General features: G+C 38.7%; 1 protein-coding gene across 1 annotated transcript in view; it reads left to right on the top strand.

Annotated features, from left to right (window-relative positions):
• LOC104520452 (utrophin-like) overlaps window positions 1-21,309 on the top strand; it is a gene marked incomplete at its 3' end in the record, with an annotated part of 85,575 nt that overhangs the window by 43,656 nt on the left and 20,610 nt on the right. The window contains 12 exon segments of the mRNA XM_010162148.2: window positions 402-634; window positions 906-1,086; window positions 3,737-3,882; window positions 7,186-7,398; window positions 13,129-13,242; window positions 14,077-14,232; window positions 15,213-15,383; window positions 17,741-17,920; window positions 18,599-18,733; window positions 19,235-19,384; window positions 20,782-20,943; window positions 21,280-21,307. Coding sequence (XP_010160450.2) covers window positions 402-634; window positions 906-1,086; window positions 3,737-3,882; window positions 7,186-7,398; window positions 13,129-13,242; window positions 14,077-14,232; window positions 15,213-15,383; window positions 17,741-17,920; window positions 18,599-18,733; window positions 19,235-19,384; window positions 20,782-20,943; window positions 21,280-21,307 — 1,869 coding nt within the window.

Below are 21,309 nucleotides of genomic sequence, written 5' to 3'. Positions count from 1 at the left end.
CTTGCTGCTTCTCTTTTTCTTTGTCAAGTCTAGAATAATTAAATAAATTAACTGTAAGCCTACTTGAATAAAGCTTATTTGACTTAAATCTACATATCAACATTTAGACCCAAATCATGATGGGGAAGAGAGTCATGATGGTCAAAAGTCAGCTTGTTGTTTTAAATTCAAAAGTTATCAAAGGGAAAGAATGGAAGTGGAATATCTCACTCTTCATTTTACTACTGATGTGGAACTAAAAAGCTGAGATACTGTTAGTAATAAGTACAGTTTTATGGGTAGTGGACTTGGAATCAAAGCATTTTGCAAGTGTGCACCTGTATAGAGAAGAAAGTTTAAATGACTGTTAATCAAAATGTGTTGCAGTTAATGTAATGATAACTTATATAAAATCTTTTTAGAGGGACTTTCTACAGTGGATATAAAAACTGTGATGGAGAAAATATTGTCAGAGTGGAAAGATGTGGTTCAACATCTGGAAGAAGTGGCGAGAAAGATAAAGTACCAGGAAGATATAAATGCTTATTTTAAGGAAATGAGTGAGCTTGAGAAGACTGTAATTGAGAAGGATGACTGGCTGAAAAATGATGCTTCAGCATCCCAGCCCTCGGCAGTTCTGAAAGACTTATGTCAGGTAAGTCTGGCAAAACTTGTGAATTTTGATTGGAAGCTGTTAGGAGCACAGAATATCCCAGAGGAGCTTAGCCTAGTCAGTAAGGTAACTCAAAATTTCTGAGGCATCCAGGGCATCCAATTTGACTGGAAGATTTTGATACCTGTCTCACAGGAGTACTTTAATGTCGTTGCCCTAGTAATGTGGAGGACCTGTGCTGCAGTTAGCTTACTAAAATCTGTGTGTTAACAAGGCAAGGGTGAGATTTGGTTTTGTTTTTAACCATTCACAGCGGGAGTTAACTCATCTTGTAAGCCTGAGTCCACGGTTGGAACATCTGAAAGCCACCTGCAAGGCACTCACCTCTCAGCCCATGCCTCCAAACTTCGTTCAGGAGAGCTTGAACAGTTTTCTTGATCACTTCAAGTTGACTCGTCAGAAACTAGAGGAATGTCACCAGCAGCTGAAGAAAGGTAAGTATGTATATAGTTTGTTTAACATAAGCCCTCCTAGAGTTTTTCTACTGATTCTGGGAGGCTTTTGGTCAGGCTGACAAAATCTTTTTATTCTCTGGAAAGAATATTCGTATGACCTCCTTTTATGCATGCTACAAAAGATATCGTTCCATGGTGTTAAAAGTGATTGTGCAAGGATGCAGCTTTCCTGAAACTACATTTCAGGAATTAACAAAACATATTTAAGGGGGATAATATAGCTTGACAAGCTGTGTGTCTTTGGCGCACATTATAAATAATAATACAGGAAATGAAAAATGGAAGGCTAAGAGAACCTTGAAAAATTGAAATGTGCATGTGAAATTTATTCTTTTTCATAGCGTTGTTGAGCACATTAGTCATACATGTTTCCTTTTGGAAATTTTGCCTTTGAAGTGATTTGGAATCTGGCTCACTTTTCAGGCATTTTCTACTTAGGTTTTTGTTGCGTTAAAAATTTCATTATGAGCATTCAAACCAGTCATGCTGGCTTCTAAAGGATTTTAAATGTAGTGCACAAAATATGTAGCTCTCAATATTTTTACAGCTGAATAACAGGAGTGCAGACCTATAAGGAGATTTTTTTCCCTCAGTTTTCATTTTATTTCCGAGGAATTCAATAAAGTGTTTTGTTAATGGCCGCAAATGGAAGAGTATTAACACTTTATTCTGTGTGTAATAAAAATAGGCTCAATTACTAAATTGTTAAGCCATCTATATAATGTTTTGCACAAGGCCTGCATGCTTTGATTATATCCATGCAGAAAACTGTATGAATAATATATCTGTCTACCATGCTCAAATTACAAGGTACGCTTTCATTCTTACTGTGAGGAATGATTATTTTATGACTGTTCTGAGTTCATATGCTTTTGAATAATCTTATTGGTATTGTGTATTTTGGTAATTATTACATGATGCGACAGAAATACTTATTTTTTCATGCCACACGTCACTTAAGGCATTATTAGTATATTTTAACAAGTTATTACTTGGTAAAAGCACCTTTGTTAAATTTGTATTTGGGTATTTTTTTGAATTATTATTTCTCTGCAGGTTGTGTGTTGCTAAAGAACAGAGGGAAATGTCAGTTCATGGTTTCAGTTGTCTATTTACAGCATAGTTTGAATTTCTGTATGGTAAAAGAACTTCTAGAGACGCACAACTGTAAGAAACATCTGATGGTGGCACTTGAACACTTGTGAACTTGCCAGGCTTTGACTGACAGAAGTTCAGTTCCTTTCATAGCTCTTCTTTGAGCCTCTGAAAATTCCCTCATGGAATGCTACTCAGTCCCATCTCTACGGGCATTTTTTAATGGGAATTGTGACTTAATCTTTTTGTCAATGGGAGATTAGTTTAACTATTTTCTTCTCCTTCAGGATTTGCTGTAGTTTAGTGACAGTGCTTTTTATTGAACACTTACTGACTTTTTACTGACATTTGCTTTTTACTGAATTCTTCCCCCCCCGCCCCTTTAAATTGATTCTGGCTTTTGAGAAGAGGAAGCTGAATAACTCAGATTCATTCTCTCTAGAAACATTGACTCATTCCTTAGTTATATAAATGGTATGACTGTTCTGACAGTAAGCTGTTGAAAAGCTACCTGGTGAGTCAGAACAAGGCTTAGATTAATTTTCATCTGTGGCAATAATGAAATTGCTTAGGAATCCAAGGCCAGAGCTACCACAGTACAGGTCTTATAACTGAAATCCCATTCACTGCAGTTTTCTAAATATGAGGTTTTCATTCTTAAATGCCAGAGTGAGGTGCTGCCTCCTGCCTGGGATTCCAGAGAGGGCTGGTTTGAGCAAAATATGAGATGTGGTCAAAGATTGCAAGCAGATACTCCACCCAAACTTTCTCTTTTCAGTTTTCCTAGGTAGTGTCTCTGTTCTGTCAACAGGCTGAAAGCTGCTATTTTTATATATATGTGTATGTGTGTATAAATATGTGTATATAAAAACAAAAAAAATGAAAAAACCCTCAAAATCCTACTACAACATAAATACATGTTTTATGTATGTGTGTTTATATATATATATATATAAATACCAGCTTATATAGTTACTATCTACAGTGTGTATTTTTAACTTTATATGTAATATATGGCTATTATATATGCTAGACTTTATATTCTATATAAAGTAGATATCTGTTTGTGTTTGCGTATAAATAGCAGATAGGTCTAAAATGTTTTAAAATGAAAAATACTAAGTTGTGGGGATTTAGGCCTGCAAAAGCCCAAATACTATTGATTCCACCACCTCACCCACCCCAAGAGATTTAGATGCTTAGGTGTATAAGAATTCTAAAAATGGGATTGACTGTTTAATTTTTTTGAGGGGTTGGCATTGTATATTTATTATTACTGTAATATTCTATATAATAGATTCTTATGTATTTTATATATATATTTTTTTTTAAAGGGAAAAACATTGCCATCAGCAGAATGGATTTTTAGCTCTTGGAAGGTCTCCTCAGGATTCAGTGTACAAGTACATCACACGATTACTTGTTTCTGAAAGATTCTGATAACTTTGGTCATGTTCACATCTGCTATGATTTGGGTCTCGTGTCTATTTCCTTACCTTGTATTTTGTTCCATTACGCTTTTTGGTGATTCCAGAGGCAGAAAGCCAGCCGAGCCAGGACTACACGGAGTCCCTGCAGCGGCTGAAGGAGGTGCTGAGTGAGCTGGAGCACAAGCAGCAGTCCATCGCCGGGGGACTGAGCGACCCCACTAAGGTTGAGAAGGCTCTGCAGCAGGCAAAGGTAACTCTTAACCTTTGCACTGAAGCCGGGGAGTTGCTTATTGAGCTACTGTCATCCTCTTTCCTCTTGCCTTCTTGTCAGTGGGGTAACTAATAGGTTGCTCAGAGGGAAGCCGAGCAGGGTGCGTGGAAGTGGTGTCTGGGGACTGCTTGCTGAAAGCTGGGTCACAGCAGGCTGCCGAGGGATGTGTCTGGGCAAGGGTGGGGTATCTCCAAGCCTGCAGACTTCACAGCTTCTCCTGATGCCTGTGCCAGGAGATGAGGTGAAGAGCTGTAACTGCTTGGCTAGGGGAAGAAGAGGCTCTGAGGGATCTTCTCTGAAGTGCTGCAGTGCCTCAGACCACCTTGGTGGTCTCCCCAGGTTCTCTCCACTGTGCCATGTCTCTTTGCTGAGGAGCCCCTAAATGGATGTCAGGGCCCTGGGAGCATCCCCCTCCTAGGAGCTTGGTTGGGTGAGGTTGGTGTCCCAATCCAAGGTCTGCTCCTTTGCTGCTGAGCACAGTTGTGAGGAAGGCCAGGAGCCGGGGCCTTCCCCTCCCTCCCTTGGGAGCTGCCTTCCAGCTCTCCCTGCCTGAGCTGCGCTGCAGCCGCCTGGCAGCCGTGCCCGGCCTGCTTGGGCTTGCTGTCCCGGGGAGGCCATGTCCCTCCCCTGCTGCAGGGCCTGCTGCTGACCCTGCCTCTGCCTTCCCAGCGAGGCTGGAGTGTGCAGGCTTGTAATCCTCCCCTCTCAGCCCTGGGTACAGCCTCCCCAACTGTGGAGTGCCTGCCTGCTTAAACTGCCTCTCAGGTTCAGCTGGTTACAAATCCATCCTGTTCATCCTGTTTGGCTGTTAAAAGAGTAACTGTACTCCTCTGGCCTCGGTTGCCTTTCAAAGGGAAACAGTGCTTGAAAGCCATGAGGGTAATTGATACACAAATTCTATCCAGTAGAAATGGTATTTTGTTTCCTATTATGAGCCTATAAAGTAGGAGAAAATCTATGGATGACAGTTGCTTTGTAAATATCAGTTACTGGGGCAGGGCTATAGTGAGGGGAGAGAATCAAGCATCCCCAGTAACTTTTTTTTTTTTTTTAAAACAACATAGACAAATACTTCCCTGCCCTCTCCACTGTTTTTCTGGAATCATGCTTAATGCAGAAACATGTATTTTTCCCTATGTAGTGGCGTAGCAGGGCTGCAGGTGACTCTCTAGGAGCTCTTGAACTCCAGTTGCTGGGAAAGTGGGGAAAGCCTGTGTCTGTCTTTATATCCTCCTCTGTTCAGCAGAGAGCAATCAAATAGATATTTTTAAAAGCCAAGTAAACAGGTCTGTTAGTGCTTTCGGTTTTTTTGAACCAGCAGGTTAAAGAAAGTTCTGAGTTCTTTGGTTTTCTCTTTTAATGTTGCTTCTATATTGTTTAAAGTTGGCAGAGATTTTCTAATCCATATGGTGGCTGAGTTTAAATGGCATTTAGTCTTTGGAGGCTTGTCTTTTCCTATTTCTGCCCGAATGCTTCCTCTCCCTTTTCTTCAGAGACTAATTAACCTGAAAGGACACACCATGCCAGTGTGGGAGCTTTAGAGAGTGTAATGAGAGATCAGATGTTGAGCTGCTTGTGGACCTGGGATTGTTCAACTTCTTCTGCACTGTAGCAGGCACTGATAAGTGCTTCAGGCATAGACCCAAGCCAGGGATTGACTTGGTCTGTGGCCACTGCACAGAAAGCTCTTGTTTGCAGAAACATACATCCTTCTTCCCAGTTTAATTGCTACCTCACTACGTATCTTTTTACGGGAAGTTGTACACTTTATCCTGTTTCTTTCTTGTAAATACAAAGTGAAATTTGGAACATAAATATATCAAAAAGAAGGTTCTTCCTCAGTAAAATTTATGAGCACACATCCCATGTGCACATTAAATGTATATACTAGTGTCTTGGTTTTGCTAGGATAGAGTTAATTTTCTTCTGAGTACCTAGAATAGCGCTGTGTTTTAGTTTCAGTGTGGGATTTGTTATGAAAAGAGTGTTGATAACATGCTAATGTTTTCAGTTGTTACTGGAAGATGAAGGACATTTCCAGCCTCCCTGTGTTTTGCTAGTCTGCAGGTGCAAAGGACTGGACAGGAGGCAGAAGTGTAGTAATTAGCAAAATGCAAATTGGCATTTGGATGTGCCAGTGAGATATTCCATATCATATAACATCATGCTCAGTCTGTTAAGGAGGGTTGATGGGAAAACTGGGAGATTCTCTCTCAGATCTCTTGGGCTCACTCCTCTGGGATTGCAGTTTGAGTTTTGGGGTTGCCTCTGCTCTGGGATCGCTAGTTTGGGACAGGCTGGGCATCAGTTGTCAGGTGGTGAGCAATTGCACTGTGCATCATTCATTTACATATTCCTTTGTTACTGTTATAATTATTTTATTTCAATTATTAAATTGTTTTTATCTCAGCCTGTGAATTTTCTTTTACCCTTCTGATTCTCTCCCGTGTCCCATTAGGGAAGAGTAAGTGAGTGACTGTTTAGTGTTTGGCTGCTGGCCAGGCTAAATCCACCATAACTAGCAAAGTTAAATTAATGAAATTAGTAATAATTTCATGTGTTCATTCCAAACTCTCTCTTAAACAAATTTGAAGCAAGATAACCAAAATGACCAGTTTAATGAAGTGGCAGCAATTTTCATGTCTTGGCTTATACCTTCAGCTGTTATTTTTCCTTGATATTGGGAGCTCAAGTGACTATATCATCAGTGCCATAGTGAATATATTAAGATTGTATAGCCCCTGTATTCCAGCTGGAAGAATAGCCTTCAAAAGTCAAGTATCCAGAGCTTTCATTGCAGCTAGGTGTTGCAAAATTTTACTTTACAAAACTTGCAGGGACACACTCAGTCTGTTTGTGTGGGCTTTATTTTTTTTTTTTTTTAAATAAATAAATCTGTGGGAATGAAAAAACTGAAGTCCTGGTTTATTTTGTGACTGCAGTGTTGTGCAGCAGTCGATTTGCTAACTTGAGTGCTGGTAGCGCACAGCACAGGAGAGGCAGCGGTGCCTGGGTGTCTTTAGCTGCGTGGCCAGGCTTTACAGCCCGTTCTGTAATCTCTGCTGCTGCACCAGTAGAGCAGCTGAAGGTTTTGCTGCTTAAAAGGTGGTTTGGACGTCACTGCTGCAATAACTGCAGTAACTGGAATATGACTCTTCACTGAGTCTGTGCTCTGAACAACAAAACCTTTGGCTTGCACTTGTATGTAAGTGTGTACCTATTGTATGGCTAATACTGGAACCAGACATTTTTTTCTTTTTTCTTTTTTTTTTTTTCTTGTAGACGCTTTTTGAGACACTGGAAGCCCAGAAGCCCAAGGTAGATAAACTTGCTGAAGAAACAAAGGCTTTGGAGAAACATGCTGCTTCTGATATAAAAAGGGTCTACATGCAAGAGTTCAAGTATGTGCAGGGACACTGGGACAAGTTAAAGCTCAGGATTTCGAAGGATGTGAAACTGCTGGAGGAAATGACATCCAAGTTGAGAATATTTGAGGTAAAACAAAAGTATTTGTTACATAACTCAGTTGTTTTAGAGCCCTTTATGTTCCTACAGGAGTTCACGTGATGCTGACTGAGAAGTGAAGTGTTGATGTGCTCCTAGTCCGGGAGAGACTGGAAACATGTAGAGTATATTTGCAGCAGGGTAACAGAGAACTTTTAACATGCCCAGGATATTTTGTATTCTAAAATAATGACTTTTCACTTAAAATTAGCATTGTTCTTCTCTCAATACCAGAAGCAAAGGTTACACTGAAGTGAAGGGTATGTCAGCTGTGCTGTTGAAGGCTTGATCCCACCAGGAGCTGAGTGTACTCTATTGTGGTTGATGTCAGATTCCCAATGCCTTACTAATTTGACATCTAAAACTGAAATTCCATACCTACTACAGGAATCCTGCTCCTTCAAGTGGGATTTCTGTCAACAGTAATAAAGAATTAGTACAGCCTGTTAAAAAGGAAATAAAGAAAATGCTGAAATGTAGTGAGTTTTCCAGTTCCAACAGATGGCCTCTGAAGTGTTGGGAAAGAGAGTTAAAGAATTAAGATTAATCAGCACTCTTATATATATTTTAATATATATTTATATACACACACACTTATGGGATTTTCTGTCATGCAGGATTTCAATGCTTTAAAAATTAAGGGACCAAAAGCAAGGGTATTTAAAGGGTATTTAGATATTTAACCCATTGATAAAGAGAGGAGAGATAAGTGCTTAAGTAACTTAGGTGAGGTTGACTTGGTATTTATTGGTTAGATGGGTTTCTTTGTGTTTGCTTTAAGTCCTTTCTCTAGATTATTTATATTCCTCTGGGGAGAGGGGGGAAAAAAACCCAGAAAACGAAATAAATCATGACTTAGCCTATGGCAATATTGTTGTGACCCAAAAGTTAAATAGGCACTAACCATTCTTCAGTATCAGCTTGAAAGTATAAGCTGATCAGAGCAGTATAAAAGCCCAAATATAGTGTCCTTTTTTCCTAAAGTAATGTTTAACTAGACTATAAGTTTTGTATTGTTTTAATGTTCTTATTATATTTTAAAATTCAGAAAGCGAGAAGGTGCTTTTAGAGATTCTCTGTCTCTTGGGATGAAGGCACATGTGCATTAGCTAACAGGAATCTGTATTTTCACATGCATTAAACTTATTTTAATGTGTGGAATTACTTACACTCTTCCATTTTACAGGGTATGTGTCACACAATTTATAAACATGAGCAACTTGCTCTGTGCACCCTCTTCAGAACACTGGTGTCATGCATGCACACTACCACTTTTTCCAAAAAGTTTCTTTCAGTCTTGCTTTCCCTTCCATCTGAAAATGAAAACTGTTCTTTTATTTGATAGTGTATTCAAACTTCAGACTAAGTGGCTTTTGTTTGGTGTGGTTTATTGTGATGGGTTTTTTTTTTTAAAATTTTTTTTTTTACTTTAAGGCAAGTAGGATCTTCAATAACTACTCAAGTATGGACGTGTTTAAACTGGAACTTATTTTAGTAAGGTCAGGTAATTGACTTGCATCATGTTGCAGTGAAAGTTGGACAAGCTGTTACTGTTTATGGTTCAGAAGTAGTAAAAGCCTCAAGTATTTTTTTTTTTTGTTTTTTTACTTCCCCAAAACTTCAAACCTGGAAGAAGTCATACTAGGGGAAGCAGATTGTAACTAAATGACAGTTAAAAGTGGAGTGCACACTCATGCTCCCATGAAAAGTTTTACCTAGGGGAAAAATGCTGGAGGGAAAAACTTACTCCTGCTCATAAAGTGTTATTCACTAATTATTTGTTTTGGGACTTGGGCTGCTCCTGGCAGTGTGTGTGTGGGATGTGTGTGTGTGCATAACAGAGATATGGTAGTCCAGTCTAGGCTAGTGAACTTGTAAATGGAAGACACAAACCAACATCTGAATAGGAGGAAGGTTTTCAGAGGAAAATTGTTTTTCTTTTATGTAACACTTTTGTGTAATATTGTTAGGCTGTATTACATGCAGCATAAAGGTAAAAGCTGACCCTGCCCTCCCCCCTAAAAACATGTTCAGGAATATGTGTGTTTGTGCACCTCCATTTGAAAGAGTTTCTGCTTTTAGTCTGGTTCTTTCAAACCCATCGTTCCATAGCTACTTGTAGCATCCTGTAGGATGATGTGGAGCTGTGGAGGAGCTGATACTGCTGGTCAGCGGGAGCTGACTGCTCAAAGTGAGCTGGCTTGTAAAGGAACCTAAAAGAAATGAACTTTTAAGGCTTAACCAAGCCCTTGGTGATTATTGTCCAACAACCACCTCCTCATTAATTTTTCTCCTAACTGACTTAAATGTACAATATCACACTGTCTCATTCTCTTCCCTTCCCTCTCTTTGTGATTACACTTATTAGTTCACTTAGCATGACAGAATAAATATTCTTCTTGTAAGCCTGCCTCAACATCCTTTGTGCAACAACTTTCTAGAAGTCTTGTTCTTCAAATGATTGCAGCTTTCCGGTTGCCCTGATTATCCGTAGCTACACTGAGCAAGACCTACTTACCTCATCAGTTTTAGCACCATTTTTTTCTCCCTTAATACTCTATTAGTGCAGAACTATTCTTTTTCTGCACTTGAATCTTGTTCAGTTGAGTGGTCTGTACCTGCACCTACTTTTCTAAATCATGGCTTTGAGTGAAGAATGGCTTCTGAAAGCTGAAGTTCTCTCTCATGTTTAACTGAGAGTAGGGTACGTGTTTGCAGTATTGGCATGACAGGTTTTTATTTAGTAATCGGTTATTCAGTTCTTCTTCAGCTAAAGGTGAAGTGCCTTGTTCTCCACAACTGTCCAACGTGATGTTGGTACCACCATGTATATGAATCAATCACGGATGAAAGATGTGGATTTTTCTGCCAATGGGAGTTTAAAAAAGCTATAGAGAGCAGGGCATTGTAGCCATGTGCTGTGGTATAGATCTGAGAACAGAAAATAGTTAATTTGTTAAAAACTTTCCTGTTAACTTAAAAAGAAGTACAGAAGATGAAAAAGAAATTAAAGCAGAAGAAAAAATGGAAGCAATTATAAAATAATTGAAAATAGAAGAAATATAGTGGTGCTATCTGAAATATGGGACTTACACTGGGTGTGTCTCTTCATGAACTGAATTTTTCCTTTTGAAGGAGTGGTACAAATCTATACAGAGATTTTTGTAGTCTAGCACTGTATGAATAAAAATGATAATGTGGAGCAAGTTAAATAAAAAAGTTGTGGATGGCATTGGACAGATCATAATGGAATCTGTACTGCGAAAAAGAGTATATGGTCCTGGTGCAGACATGGAATGGATCAGCACTGGAGATGTGATACCAAAAACACAAGATTAATTTGGAGAATGGCTGGGTAGTATCTGCTTGGTTAAAAGGAGGTGAAGCATCTCCCTATTAAAGGAAAAAAAATAATTTAAAAGTAGGGGAGAACAGAAAATAGTAAGTGAATGGCAGCCCTTGGAGAGCATGTGGTCATGTGCAACTATACACAAATCTTGGCTTATTTTTAATGTTTCTTTTTTTACTAATTCACCTTTAAAAACTGCTGTTTCCCAAAACTGCACTCCTCACTTTTAGGTTTTTGAAAAGAAACTGGATGCAAGTATTCTCATTTTAACAGTGAGCATACAGGTGAACAGTGCTTAAAAATGTCCTTGTTAGTCTGATGAGCAAGTCTGTGGCAGATCTGCCTGTGGGTCTTGCTACTCAGGTGGCCCTTCTGTGATTTGTGATGTGACAGAGGCTCCCCCAAGTTGACAACATGTGCATTAGTGACATGATCTGTGTTTTACTGTGAGACTGTCTGTAGTAGTCATGTGAAAGAAAAAGTAGATAAGGCTCATTTTATCAGTTTTGCATCTTATATTTCCTAGAAGAAAATTTCTGTATCTTTCATTCTCTGTTAAACCTCTAATAATGCGTGGTTTTCTGTGTCTTTGATTATGTATCATCTTCAGTTCTTTAAAATCTCCTGCATGGCTCTACATCATGTGTTTTTTCTAGGAGCGAGCGAGTTAAAATTCAGCGCATGTGATCTTTGTTCTTGTCCGGAATAAATTTTAGAAACTCATCGGGTGTTTTAGTTCATGTCTAAAAGCTCTTATACATCAACAAGGTACACTGGCTATTTGACCATTGGTAATTAGTTACCTACGCAGTGCAGGAGCATTTACCTCATTAAACTTCTGTAGACTTGGCTTGTGATTCAGCAAGTTATTTAAATGTGTGCATAACTTTGTGAGTAATCCCATTTCATTCACTTCAGCTACTTATGTAAGTAGCTTACTGTAAGCAAGATAAATTAGGTATATGCTAAAATGCCTTGTAAGATGGCAGCCTTTATAAAGAATGTATTTTTTTACATTAAACTGTGATTCACTGTTAAGCCTGCTGGGGTCTGTTTTATTGCAAAATGATTTTCAGGCTAATAGACTGCAGGAAATTCTCCCAAAATGAAAAAAGAATGAAGAAAATGTCCTGACTTTGACCTCTAATAGTAGCATTGGCCTAAAAATAAACATGATCTTAGTCTAATGGGTTTTCATTAGTGCAGACAGTTTTTTGGAGAAGCAGTGTGTAATGTATTGATCTTGAAAGAAAAGTTATTGCAGGGTTTTTAAGGAAATGAAGTGTGTGCTTTCTTCTTCAGTGACATGCAGGGTAGAAGGTGAAGCCGATGAGCTTTGACTCGGCTTCTCAATAACAATGCTCTATGATGATTGTGTCAGAATGAGAAGTTTCCATCTGTTTAAAAAAACCAACCAAACAGTCCAAAAATGTTGATTAAAAAAAGGCCAACTGTGTTATTAAAAAATGCCAATCACTTAACTCAGTTGAAGCAGGACAAGGAAAAACTTTCTCCCTACTCTAAGTTTGGTGGTGGTTTTGTTTGTAAAGATGATATGAAACGACCACAATTGCACAGGACAGATGACAACCCTCCTGTCTCCCTCCCCACCCACCTCACTCCAGGGTATGAGGCCAAAGGCTAGGTTAGGTGGCTCTGCGATTGTGTATGTATTTGCTTATTCCCCCCCCCCACCCCGTGCATTACTCTAGTGAGAACAGTAGCTGCTATTGGCCTCAAACAGCTAGATATTTTTCTAGTGGTTAGTCTAATCCTCTGTGGTATTTTCCTTTTATGCTTGTGTTTCTCTGGAAGGCAGATGGCTTTCCCAGCATAGCTTCTACCTGTCTATGTTTAGCCTTACCTCCTCCTCTTCTTCCACTTATTCCTATAGAGACCTTTCTTTAACTTGGAGTGCAATATGTCTTGAGCAAGTGTGGTGGAAACAGTTGTACATGGTTTCTGTTAGAATAATACTATCCCCAGCCTTCAGCCAGGTCCCTCATGTTGAAGGGTGACTACATACTTCTTGAGGCCATGCTTATCTCCTTATTTGATTTTGTGTTTCTGTGTGATAACTTGGAGCAGTGCAGTGTCAATTAAACCATGCTGTCACATGGATGTAAGAGTACCACTGTTGTGAATTTAGTGTTCATATAGATTTAAGAACAGATAAATTGGAAGGAAAAAAAGCAACACAATAAAACAACTCCAAACCAAAACTGAAAAAAAGGTGATCTGATTCAAAACCAAGACAATGCTAGCAGCTTGTAGGGTGATCTTTTGACACTGCTAGAAGTTGTTGAAATGCAACAGCTGTACATTCTTCATCACAGCATTGTATCAACTCTTCCTTATTATGTTTGATTTAGGCTGATTCAAAAGTTGTTCAGAAGTGGATGGATAGTGTGAAAGACTTCTTAATGACAGAAAAGGCTGTTCAGGGAGATACTGAAGGACTTCAGAGACAACTTGACCAGTGCACAGTGAGTTTTCCTCTTTTAGGGAATCTTTTGATATAAATAATGACTAGCATATCTTCTTTATTATTTTGCTTCTGTTATTAAAACATTGTCCATGGGGTGTTCCATAAAACTCGCCAGAAAAATTTTCTTATATTTCTTCAGGGCACATTTTAAATGGTTCCTTGTGTGTATCCATAACACTTTGTACTTTTCAAAGGTCTTCACCACATTTACAAATACTCATCTACAAGTTGACGTTAGTTCCTCTGAAAATGTTTATGTATTTCTCCTAATTTTGTGATTAGGGAATTAAATCTGTGAGCAAAAAGTGCTGTCTGCATTAAACTTCCAAGGGCAATAAAAATAACAAGCAAACAACTCTGAGAAAACTCCTAGGGTTTGGGAGTTGTATGTGCCTTACAAGCAAGATTCCTTCCTAGCTAGTGGCACATAACAATCACAAATAAAAATGTCATCTTTTAGTGAGCGATTACAGTGTACCTTCAAAGGTTTGTTTCTGGGGGAAGAATACAAGTCTGAGGTGTATGCCAGGAACATCGGGGTATGTCGTGCACATCATCTTATAACTTGCGTTGTTCCAGTGTTGACATTTGGCATGTGAGAATGTTTGCACTGTGTATGGCAAGCTCTACTTTGGTTTTTTTATTTGCATAGTTAAGATATTTTGGGCCAATGAAGGATTGTTTTAAACAGTGTGGTATTGAACACAGCATCAGTCTGCTGTTTATTAAAGTTGCTCTGGAATAATTAAAAATTACAAAATTATTCATATCCTATAAGTTTACGTAATGTCTTGCTAAAGAAGATAATTCATTTTCTCTCATGTGTGCTCAGATGTTTGTCAATGAAATGGAGAAGGTTGAACCATCCCTGAAAGAGATGAAAGACATAGAGTCTGCTTTAAGAGCTCAGCCTATCCCAAGTATAAATACCTGGGCAAAATCTAGGCTAGTAGACTGCCAGACTCAATGGGAGAAACTGAGCAAACAGGTGAGTTCTCCATGTGTCCCTAGTTCTTACTTGTTACTGCAGCTGTTTTTTCAGTTGTGTGTCATTGGTAGGATGATGAAGAGGTGGAGCAGTGAAACAGTGGGAAGAGCATATATTACTTGTTCCACTGTCAAAGTGGCTGAAAGCCAGCTTGGCCCAGTGAATGCTTTAGAAGTGCAGATATGTTAGGAGGCATATGTGCAACAGTAGTTTTGTTTGAATACATACACTTCTCGGTACCTAGAAGTTCACTGTGCTCCTTCCAGTTTAATTGTTTGTAACTAAAAAATAATTCATTCACTTTGCCTCATGCTGCTCTTTCTGGGATGAGTGGAAGTTAAGTCTGACCTTTTTTTTTTCTGTTGTTCCTGAAATCTGGAATATTCTTCTGGCCCTGTATAATTTCTGTCTGCTTCCAAGCAGCTTTGAAAAATAAATGGCTATAAATAGACTACCACTTCAGTCTGGTGTATTTGGTTGTTTCTTTTGGGTGGAAGCTTTCTGCTGTCTGTAGAAACGTACTTCTTCAGTTGCAATGCCTGGCAAGGATTTATGTTTGAGAACCTTACTGTGGATAAAGAATCCAAGTTGCCTGGGCTGTGGGAGGATGTGAGGCCTGAAGGGTATTTTAGTGCTCAGCAGAAAGATATGTCTACCTATATGATACTTATGTTCAGAAGAAGTTTTTTTCATCTAGCTTTTTCCAGGAATTGTTACCAGTTTACATGTAATGAAAAAAAACCCCAACATGTTTTCCTCCTTCTCTGACTTCTAGATTTTGTTGATCTGCTAAAAAGGGATCTTGAGATTGTGTGTGTGTGTGTGTGTGTGTGTGTGTGTGTGTGTGTAAAAGTCTCTTGTTAATTAAAAAGACCTGAATGCTTTGGTAGTAAAATGTGTTAAGAGACTTGTGGTTTTTCACATATACGAGGACATTTAAGTAACAAAACTGCTGCTTCTTTCTCCGCTTTGGATTCTAGATCGTTAGTCAGAAAAATCGCCTGTCTGAAAGTCAGGAAAAAGCTGTAAATCTGAAGAAGGATTTGGCAGAGATGCAAGAATGGATGACCCAAGCTGAAGAAGAGTATTTGGAGAAAGATTTTGAATACAAGTCCCCTGAAGAGCTAGAGAATGCAGTGGAAGAGATGAAGGTCAGGAATACCAGGTCATTGCAGAGACCTGATCAAAGGGAAACAAAACTTAATGGCTTTGGGGGTTGACCTTTTGTGGAATTATTATCTATATGGAAAGGAGCTCAGGCCATGACAAGATTAGTGGTATTTTTCAGCTTTCCTTTGTGGAAGTTTTATTTTTAAAGCACAAACTATAAAAGCAGATGTTCTATTTGGCCACGAGGGGTAGAGATTTCATAATGAATAGCAGCTTGCCCAGCTGTTGAGCCAGGCTTGCTATGTATAACTCTACCCCAGCCAAAACCAGCACAATAGCATATTAAACACTAAGAATATGGAAACTTATTGCAGGAGATGAAACTTGAGAAAGAAAGAAAAGGTGATATTATACCTCTCTAAATTAAGGGTTGTGAAAACATATTCTTCTGTTTCTAGCTGTTGGGCTTCAGTTTCTTGTCCCCTAGGTATAGTAATTCTGCATTTAGAAAAGGAGTTTAGACCAGCTCTGTTGTAAGGTTATCTTGTGTTTCTTATCTGTTGCAAGCAGTGATGCTGAACCCTGCTTCTCTAATTTTGGGACTGGTGGCAACAAAAATGGAGAGGAAGGAGCTGGTTTTTTTTTTTGGTTTTTTTTTTTTTTTTGTTTTTTTTTTTTTTTTTTTTTTTTTTTTTGTTTGTTTTTTTGGTTTTTTTTTTTTTGTTGTTTTTTTTCATTATAAGTTACCAGTTGAGTAGATAATTTTCTTGGATGTTTGTACAGAGTAAACAATAGTTCTCTCAGCTTTTAAATATGAGAGTTCAGGCATATCTTCAAATGTTTTGGCTTGTATGCACGTTATTTAGGTAAGTATCCACTACACTGCTACTTGGTGGAGCATAAAGTAAAGGATTTTTTTCTCCCTTACAAGTGCTTTGACATTTATATTTGAAGTTTGGAATTGTTCTTTCTGAAGGAGCTTTCTGAAGCACTCTTGAACAGGTGTTTTAATATATTCATGTCCTTTGAAGCCCTTTGAGATCACATAGTTTTTTTTAACACAAGCCAAAAAAAGAAAGAACCCTCTTTGCGTGGGCCAATCTGAGAGACTTTGAACACGTTTACCGTTGTTAAATCTAGATTATATTCTGTACTTTTAAATTTGGCAGATATGTTAGTGAGCAGTTAAGCTTCCTGTAACGCTTGCATATCCTCTTGCATTTGCAGTAAGAATATTATGCTAGGACTGGTTTAGGACTGGGAAAGGGCACACTGTATATTTGACCAGAAGCATTTTGCATAAGGTTTTGCAAAGCTTTTGAGTTTGCATAACTCTGCTCTCATTTGAACAGAAAGTGGAACTCTTGCTGACATTTGAAGGAGTAGATTTAGATGAGGCTAGGTGGTTTTTGATAATCCTGCCATAAAATATGTTCCCCAGATTTTCCATTCTTTGCTCTTCCATTAGCTGGCATTTTTTTTTATTGCCTTACATTTAGAAGATATCTCGAACAATATGTGCAACAATAATGCTGTCGTATACTAAATTCTACCATAAAGTGCAGTGCCTTATATATCAGATGTACTTTAACTTCATAAAACTGTCCTTGAAACCTGAAAAGAAAGATATATGGGACAATCTCTTTCTGGAGCTTTCTAGTTTTCTCAGCAGAGACAGGTTTGGTCTACATGATCTGTCTTCCAGCTATCCTCCTTCCTGAATTCTGGTTAGGGCAAAATTCAGCAACTGATTATACGATTTCTCCAGGTCTGTGTGCTGGGAGTTGTACTGTGCTTATCCTGTATATATATATGCTCTGAGTGCAGTTGGTTTGGAGGAATTCTTCTGGCTGTCCTTTTTGTGTGTTCCTCTAGTGCACCCAACAGCTGTTGGAGAGGTCCCAACTTTGTAGTTGTACGTGTCCTGGGTAATTAAGTCATCTGTCTTGGTTAACTTTGAGAGATAGTTAATGAACTCTGAGACTCCTAACTCCTGTAAATTCACCCTACCTTTTTCTCCCCAATATGCTTGTTCTTAGCAAACTTTTTTCCCTGGTTAATTTATCTTTTTCATAACTATGCTAGCGTGTCAATAGCACAGAACTTAATTTTTTTTTTTCTGCTTTGAGTCATGGATTTTTTTAATGAACAAACCATAAATGTTAAATATGTCTTTATGCGTAATATAAAAGGATTTTTCAACACTCACTAACATAATTTGAATTCCATGCAAGTTAGTGCCATATTGTTTTTTGTGCTTAGACAAATACTTTGAATATACTTAGAATACTTTGCCAGCAATGCCTCCAAGGTTAAACTGCTGATCTTTGGTTTGAGTGGTGAATAGCTGACTGTCTGGCAAGTGAGGGCTGATTGTGTAATACATTTCTTTGGGCAGAGAGCAAAGGAGGATGTGTTGCAGAAGGAGGTGCGGGTGAAGATTCTCAAAGACAATATAAAGATGTTGGCTGCCAAAGTACCATCTAGTGGTCAGGACCTGGCAACTGAGCTGAATGTTGTGCTGGAGAACTACCAGCTACTGTGCAATCGGATCCGGGGGAAATGCCACACTTTGGAGGTAAGAATGATAGCTATCAGCTTAGGAAAATGGAGGCAGGTGGCACAAGAGGAATGGAGAAGGACCCTGAAAATACGCGATTTTGTCACTGAATCCAGTAGCTTCAGTGTAAACACATTTTGCTGTGGCTCCTTTCCAAGATTTCCCTTGAGATGACATCCTTGGAATCCATGAGACATCATCGAAATTTGCTTTTATAATCTGTATTGTAATTAACACTTGTGCAAATAAGTAACCTTGCCTCACAGCTCCTCTGTCCATCCACGTGTCTTCCAAAATGACAAAAAGAAACTTCTGAGAGGTTAAAGGTTGAAATATGATGATAATTAGAACAAGCTGATTGTAATTTTAGGGTAGACTGTGTATGTCCTGTCTTTCAAGAGGAGTGGATGCATTTTTTTACATTCTAAAATTGTTATAAGAATGTGGATGTCAGTAATAATTTTAGTACGAGTTTAGAGACTTCTAGATGTATTCTACATATTTCTTTTTATCTTGCTGCTATAGTTGCAGGTTTTTCTGTCTAGAACTTATTGTGCTATGGCACATTTTAAAATATTTTCTACTTGACTATTTTAGGTGAATGTCTCAGAAAAATAATTTCTTTAAGCTGTTCATAGGGTATATGAGCTATGCCTGGCATTCTAGGCTAATTTATGTTTTTTCTGTTGCTCCTAGGAGGTGTGGTCCTGTTGGATTGAGCTGCTTCAGTATCTTGATTTAGAAACAACTTGGCTAAACAGTCTGGAAGAAAGGGTGCAAATGACAGAAAATCTGCCTGAGAAGTTGGATGCTATCAATGATGCTCTTGAGGTATTTTATTCATTCTGTTGGACTGGTAAATTTTCAGACAGCTCCATTTATAAAAAACATTAATTCTATGCTTCAGTATAATACTGAAATATGTGCTGAATATTCTGATTCTTCAGGTTAAATGAACATATTACTCCAAATCTGGAATGGATATTTATAAGACTCTCCACCAAAAGCTGCATTTAGCTGTATATAATTGTGCTGTACTTGATAAAATTGTATGCTGTCCCCTCCCCTGTGTAAATTGATTAATTCCTTCCAGCACTATAGAATGAAGTGATGTGAAAAGGCGAGAAGTGCTGTGAAGTTTAATTATCTAAAGCAAAATGACCACTCTATTTGCCTTGTGCCATCGTGGATTAAGCCATAACTAATTAATGCTTTTGGAGCACTCTCAAGATAATTTGAAGTGTGAAACTTGTGTGCATGCAGCCAGATTTCTACCTCTGAAAAGGCAGTAATAGTCAAGTCTTGACCTTTAAAACTTTCTCTGCTAATTAGTCCCTGGAATCGGTCCTGCGTCATCCAGCTGATAATCGAACCCAGATTCGGGAACTTGGGCAGACGTTGATTGATGGAGGGATTCTTGATGACATCATCAGTGAAAAATTGGAGGTTTTCAATGCCCGCTATGAGGAATTGAGTCACTTGGTAAGAATTTGAGAGCAGGGTTGAAGTACCCTGGGTTTTTCAGCTCAGTGGTCTGAAATGATTCCTATTAGATAGCTGAATTCATAGATGCAGGACAATGTTGTCAGCTGTTTTCAATTTGGAATAATGCCCTAAGAGCAAGATATGTGTTGTTTTCTTTTTTTCCCTGTCTCGAGTCGTGTTTTTGTTTTGCACACTTGCACACCCTTGCACTGCAGGGAACCCCTGCTGTCTTTCCAGGTAATTTTGACAAAAAGGCAATTCCAGTCTCAAGGGGGACATTTCAATAACTGAGGTTAATGTTTCCTTCCTACTGCCATTAGTACTGGTGAGCTGCTCACTAACTGTAAAAATGAGGAACATGAATAAGTGACTTTTTCACGCTTGGAAATGGCTAGGAAGAAGTCACACTGAAATAGGAACAGAATGAAAACATTCTTCTCATTCCCGATCTATTATGTTGTCCTCTTCCTCTCCTCATATTGTAGTCTAATCTTTTGTAGATTTAATATGAAGAGGAAGACTAGCTATATTTCAGGTTGCATAAATGTATAAGTTGTGTTCTATATCTTGGCAATGCAGGCCCCTGTCAAACTGTAGGATGGGAGGTTTTCTCTGTTGCTGCCTAATTGTAGAAGGAATTTCAGTTCATCCTCATTACAGTGAGCAACATGAATGCAGTGCCCTCAGCTGGGGGCTGTGTGCTGTCATGTCAGTTAGCATATCAATTGTTTTTCCTGTTGCAACTATATTTTATTGCCATATAAAAACTATCTGCTTTGGCAGCTGCAGCGCTGACACTCTGGGCTGTTGACAACTTTCCACGTCCCTCTGTGTGTATGTGTGCACCCACTGCTCTGTGCATATGTTGATAGTGGGGAATTTGTGTTCCCGTGCAAGCAGTGACATTTCAGATGAACTTAGAAGTTTATTGAAGGGAGTGGCAATGGAGTGAAGGAACTGTGAACCTCTGTTTTCACACTGTAACAGAAAGACAGTTTATTGTTTTGAAGAAAAAAAAAAAAAGTCCAAGTTTAAACATCAAACAGTATTGAGCTGTAGTCTATTACAAGGTCCCTGATTCCCACTGACTAGCTAGTTTTTGAAACTGGTATGTTTTTAACAGCATACTTTCTTCCTGAGGTGACAGAAGAGATCTGTTTTCACTATCCTGTATATCCAGCAGCAGAACTCTCCTTCTATTCCACTTTGTCAGTTACCAGTATAAATCGTAGCAGGCTTCAAAAATTGCTACCTTTTGGGGCTTGCTTTTGCTCTTTTAGACAGTCATCCTGGCATAGGATTTTTTAGGTCTCCTCCACCTTATTTTGAGAATGTTTAATATAATTTGTATTGAGTTACTGCTCCATCTTGTCTTACCTTTCTGTCCCACTCAGGCTGTGAGCCGGCAGATAGCCTTGGAACAGCAGCTTCAGACCATGCGAGAAACTGACCACATGTTGCAGGTCTTGCAGGAAAACTTAGTGGAGCTGGACAGACAACTGACGTCTTACCTGACTGATAGAGTAGATGCCTTCCAGATGCCCCAGGAGGCCCAGGTATTCCAGTATAGCTTTTCACTACAAAACATTTTAAAATATCTCATGATAGTGCTCAGCCTAGGCTTAGTAGGCTCATGAAGGCTTCATTTCAGTACTGTGCTGGTGTACTAGATGATATCTTTTGTAATCTGGATTGTTTTCCTGTTTTAAGAAGGTTGTATTGAATAACAGTCTTAAGAGCTTTCAATTTAGTAAGCTGTCACCAGAGCCAGAATATTTAAAATAAACTTGGTAGTGTTTAACTTTCACAGAGTGGATTTATTTCTGATGGGTAGTCTTCCTCTCTCTGCAAGCAATCTTGTAACTTTTTTACCTGTTTCTATGATGTGGCAGAAAATTCAAGCTGAGATTTTAGCTCATGAA

Source organism: Antrostomus carolinensis, unplaced genomic scaffold (assembly GCF_000700745.2).
Source record: "Antrostomus carolinensis isolate BGI_N321 unplaced genomic scaffold, ASM70074v2 scaffold6902, whole genome shotgun sequence".
NCBI lineage: Eukaryota > Metazoa > Chordata > Aves > Caprimulgiformes > Caprimulgidae > Antrostomus > Antrostomus carolinensis.
The sequence above is the reverse complement of the archived record's forward strand: the minus strand, read 5'-3'. Positions and strand labels throughout refer to the sequence as shown.